The 5541-nt window shown below is 43.1% G+C and overlaps 1 protein-coding gene across 1 annotated transcript in view; it reads left to right on the top strand.

Annotated features, from left to right (window-relative positions):
* Window positions 1-5541, top strand: part of SLC28A3 (solute carrier family 28 member 3) — a 43533-nt gene that overhangs the window by 31002 nt on the left and 6990 nt on the right. The window contains exons 11-13 of the mRNA XM_012812986.1: window positions 1345-1475; window positions 2877-3045; window positions 3428-3625. Coding sequence (XP_012668440.1) covers window positions 1345-1475; window positions 2877-3045; window positions 3428-3625 — 498 coding nt within the window. The remainder of the gene's footprint in view (window positions 1-1344; window positions 1476-2876; window positions 3046-3427; window positions 3626-5541) is intronic.

The following is a 5541-nucleotide window of genomic DNA, read 5'->3' as shown; positions in this document are numbered from 1 at the left end:
CTACCCAGGGGGACAGCTTGAGGCTCTGTCTCAAAAAAAAAAAAAAAAAAAAAAAAAAAAACTTAAAAATATTAAAAACTATTACATTAATAAAAGTGATCTATACAAAGGGTCTGCAAACTATGGCCTATGGCCCAAATCCCGATCACCCCTGTCTTTATAGATAAAGTTTTATTGGAAACCAGCTATTCCTATTAATTTATCTATGTTGGCTTTTGTGCTACAGGGTTAAGTAGTTTTGACCCACAAAGCCAAATATTTACTCCCTGACTCTTTACAGGAAAAGTTTTCTGATCCCTTGTCTAAAGCAGTGGTCCTGAAACCTAACTGCATGTTAGAATCACCTGGGAACTTTTAAATTCTCTAACACACAGGCCCATATTCCTGAGTAATTACACTAGAATTTTTAAGATTTCTCAGATTCTAATGTACAGCCAAGACTGGTCTGTGGTGTAGGGCTGGCAAACACACTGATACCTGGTGCGTGTGCCCCTAGACATAGAGGTTACAAGCCACACACAGATACAAACCCAGTGAAGAAGTGTAATGACACAGCCAGCAATCTGTGAAGTGGGTGACTAGGAAGAGAAGTGACCTTCATTCCAGGTCTTCATCCAGGTCTTGAAAAGCCCATTAGTAGAAAGAGGAAAGAAGAAAGGGGCAGAGAATACCTTAGGCACAAGCCATTTAACGGGAGCCCCAAGGGTTTGCTCTGCCCTCACTGCACAGATGCTGCCTTGGAAAATGCACTGAAAATACAGGGAAGAGAATTCAGAAACATTGTAAGGGAGGAGTGGGAGGGGATAGAGTGGACTTACAATGAGGAAAACAGAAATATAGTTCACAGATTAAAGAGACTCTGGATCAATGAATACTGTATAAAGACAAAGGATTTCAAGAGAACAAAAGAAGATGGAGAGAGGGGACTGTCCATTACTACTTGAGTCCTTTCTCTGTTCCCCACACCTTCTAGATATCTCGTATCTAAATTGATGATGAAATAATCTGTGGGATTTAGGGACTATTTAAATGTTCAAAAGGACTACAGAAAGGTTGAGGAATCATCTTCAAGAGTTTTTACTAAGATCAGATTTTGGTTTTGTGTGTCCCACCAAGGATGTGGTCAGTTAACACAAAGGCCTTCCTTATCCCTCTGACTCTCAAGGTGACGCTCTGAACCTGGCTCATTAAGCTAGAGTTGCTCTTCTGAATCTCCAAAGAAATATTGCTTTCTGGTGTACAATCATCTCCTGCCCCATCTCTTCCCTTGTAAAGCTCTTGGGCCATTTCTCTGATCACAAGAGAAAAGCTAACCTGTAGGTTTGCCTTCATCTGAAATTGCAGGTTCCATCCTCCCACTTGTTAACGGCTTCTGTTATGTCAGCACCTGCATCACTGGCTGCTGCTAAACTCTTTTGGCCTGAGACAGAAAAACCTAAAATAACCCTCAAGAATGCCATGAAAATGGAAAGTGGGTAAGTGGGACACATTAATTAATGACTACACAAGCTGAGATGGGGTGTTCAAATACCAAGTAGAGCAAACATCTGATAACCAGAGAACACAGTGAATTATGGTATTAATGTATTATTATGTAATGCATTAATTATGTATGATTAATGTAACTATTTAAACACTTAAAAAAAAACATCTTTCAACACTTGAGGAAAACCTTTCTAAATACCTAAATGTGGATACATTTCCTTAGCTGTTCATTGTAAAGGTATTTCATTGTAAGTACAGTTTAATGTTCATTGAATCTTGGTTTAAGATCATTGCAAAACCATAAGATGACCATTTTTGGTAGTTCCTCATATAATAAGAAAACTGCTTCTTTTTTAGTGTGAGAAAGAAATTTTCGGCTCGGCGCCTGTGGCTCAAGCGGCTAAGGTGCCAGCCACATACACCTAAGGTGGTGGGTTCGAATCCCCAGCCTGGGCCCACGAAACAACAATGATGGCTGCAACCAAAAAAATGGCCAGGCATTGTGGCGGGCGCCTGTAGTCCCAGCTACTTGGGGGGCTGAGGCAGGAGACTCGCTTGAGCCCAGGAGTTGGAGGTTGCTGTGAGCAGTGAAGCCATGGCACTCTACCCAGGGGGACAGCTTAAGGCTCTGTCTCCAAAAAAAAAAAATTTTTTTTCAAAGAGTAGAAAGATTAAAGGATTTAGGATGTTCGAAAGTGTTTCATTAAATAATATAATTCATCAACAAACGTGTCTGAAATTCACCCCCTACTTGTATGTAGATAGACTTATAACCGTGACTGAAAACGCAAATTGCCAGAGAATAAGTAGAGTATGATTCCACTTACGAAGTTAGTAAATGTGAAACTTACATAATTAATTGCTTAGGGATGCTGACATTTAGGAAGATCATAAAGAAAGGAAATGATAAGCAGATTTTAGGGAGGTATCTCTGAGATTAGAGGGGAGGGAAGGGGACCAGGGAGGAGCAAAAGATGGGATTCACAGGTGACGGAGGCATGCCATTTCTTCTTCTTAACTGAAGTGATGGATGTACAGGCTTGCCTTGAATTGTTGATTTTCATACCGTGAATATTCCCTGATAGTTACTTTTAATAAAAATCACTTTTAAACATGTAATAGTTGTATCATTTCCCAATTTTTTTTATTCTACACACTCTCACATTAAAGCTGTAATGTAAGCAGTTAAACCCCCATGTGCCCTTCACCTCTATTCAACATTTAGAAACCCCGTCATAATTTCACAAGATTCAGGTCAATATTTTGAGCAAGGCATGATCCTGGAGTTTGTTTCTCATCCCAGTGAGCTCTGATTATGCCATTTCTACAAAGACAATGTCCATCCCCTGATAACCCCTTGGTAATTCCGGAATCACTATTTTTTGATGAAGTGACTCGAGGAATCTCCTAGAAGCTGCGACGCAGGGAGCATCCTCGTCTATTGTTCTGGTGGCGAACATCGCTGTGAATCTGATTGCCTTCCTGGCCCTGTTGTCTTTTGTGAATTCTGCCCTGTCCTGGTTTGGAAACATGTTTGACTACCCGCAGCTGAGTTTTGAGGTTTGCTCCTGTTTCTGTGCCTCTGTTTTCTTTCTGCCTATCTTTTTCTTAAAAAAAAAAAAAAAAATTGTGAACCCAGCCTTCCCTGGCAACCTGCAGTGGATTCTTACACACTGTAGATGCTTCTCACTTCATTGCCCCTTTCTCCGCCTTTATCACCCTCCTTTCCTAGCAGATAAAGTCATTCCGTCCTGACCCCTTCTCCAAGAATACAAATTATTTCAAATGACCCAGTGCTAGCCTGGCAGATAAGGATGGGCAAGGGGAGATGGGTTTTGTAACTAAAGACGGGAAGACAGGGACAGTCCCATCACTGAGAATGTTGCAGAAGAACTGGGAACACCTGCTATTCTAACCAAGTATCTGCTCTTGCTTTCTCCAGCTGATGTGCTCCTACATCTTCATGCCCCTGTCCTTCATGATGGGAGTGGACTGGCAGGATAGCTTCTTGGTTGCCAAACTCATAGGTTATAAGACATTCTTCAATGAATTTGTGGCCTATGAGCACCTCTCAAAATTGATCAATTTGAGGAAAGAGGCTGGACCCAAATTTGTGGACGGTGTGCAGCAATATATGTCGGTGAGTAAACACTTGGATTTCTCCGTGCACTTCATCACATGCATGTACTCGTCGATTACATGTGCCTGTGTGTGTGCTGGGCACGGTGCCAGGTTCCTGGGATATGTCAGAACAAAACAGAAACTCTGTCATCTTGTGGAGCTTGTAATATACACAGCACCTTGTAACGTTCAGAGAAATTGAATTTATCACTATGTGTGTGAGTGTGTGGGGGTAGAAACATGGCTAATCCTTATCCCTGTGACAACTTACTTTGGAAGACTGAGGGCACATCCCCGGAGTTACAGGAGCTTGGACGGGAGTCAATCTACAAGAATGCCTCAGGGCCCTGCCTTCATAGGGTCCCGTGATCATAAAGTGATCTCCCTTCCAGCTATGGCGTTCTGCAAACTCTGAACTGCCTAAATGATACACAGTCCTTGAACATCCCCTAAAGGTAGTAATACACTGTCACTACTCTCCAGAGTCTCTGGCCTGAGAACCTGGAGACAAGCAGCTCATACTTAAGTCAGGACCTCAGGTCAACAGCTGCAGGAGATGCTCCCATCTGCCTGGCCTTTGTAGGATGAGGAACTGAGGTAAGGAGAGGCCATGTTTGCAGCTGAGTCTGTAACTTTTTTCCCCTGAAGAACAGAATGTGGAAAACTCTTAGGGCAATAGTGAATATTCCCAGCCACCACCATTACTCACTGAAACAACCTGTTTGGAATTAATGTCCCAGGCAGGTGTTTAGTTTTTAAAGGAAGGAAGAGAAACAGCATGCGTGCCCCGAACGTGGCCATTCCTTCCTGCCTCCTGAAGGAGACCCAACCTGCAGATTTACTCCCACACAAACTCCCAGCCTACTCCAGGGGAGATTGACCTGTCGTCTACAGTCAGGGGCATTTTGACCCACACATCTGATACAAATGGGGGCTCTGTAGATTTCCCTCCTCTCACAAATAGTCTACAAATAGTGACAGTCTTTCAATTAATCTCACAGTGGAGCTCGGCCAACTATCCTCATTGTTTAGATGCCACCAAAACCAGTTTGTTTCCTGCCAAAAGTAAACAATAGGCTAAATTAAGTGAAATGTTTTCTATCCCCAACTGCCAGTTGCCAGGAGAGAATAGTTTTGCTAATGAGCAAAACGAGCTCTCGATTCTGGCAATGCTAAGCGGTTTTGTGGGAACGTTACTAAGGGGGTAGAGACAGAACAGTAGGGCTGATTTGGGCTTGGGGCTGAGCCCAACCAAAGGCAGGCACAGAAAGGGCGTTTGGAAATAGGAGCTCAATGGCCTCTACCATTGATGAGTCATGATGGGAAAAACATTTTGTTTCTCCAAATTTCTGATTTCCAACTGACAAAATGCAGATGAGTCCCAGAAAGTTCTGCTTACCAGCCTACAACCGGGGGCTGGTGTCCCAACAGTGCCCCGGAAACAGTGCCGCACAATCGAAGCCTACCATGTGGGTGCCTGAGGCAGAACCCCAGAGCTATCCATTGAATTAGATCTATGCTAATTTCCACCTAAAATAAGAGGCAAAATTCTAGGTAGCACCCCTGTACCTAAAATGAGGACTTTATCCCAGCATTTTCTTTTATTGCTGGGGATTTATTCAGGGTATGAAGAGCCAGATTACAATGATTACATTTGTTAGGTAAAAAAAAAATTTTTTTTTTTTTTGAGACAGAGCCTCAAGCTATCACCCTGGATTTTGAATGTCATGGTGTCACAGCTTACAGCAACCTCCAACTCCTGGGCTTAAGTGATTCTCTTGCCTCAGCCTCCTGACTAGCTGGGACTACAGGCACCCACCACAATGCCTGGCTATTTTTTGGTTGTAGTTGTCATTGTTTGGCAGGCCCGGGTGGGATTTGAACCCGCCAGCTCTGGTGTATGTGACTAGCACCTTATCCGCTTGAGCTACAGGC

The sequence above is a fragment of the Otolemur garnettii genome, unplaced genomic scaffold (genome assembly GCF_000181295.1).
Source record: "Otolemur garnettii isolate 467f Iridium unplaced genomic scaffold, OtoGar3 scaffold00006, whole genome shotgun sequence".
Taxonomy (NCBI): domain Eukaryota; kingdom Metazoa; phylum Chordata; class Mammalia; order Primates; family Galagidae; genus Otolemur; species Otolemur garnettii.
This window is presented reverse-complemented; position numbering and strand designations above follow the sequence as displayed.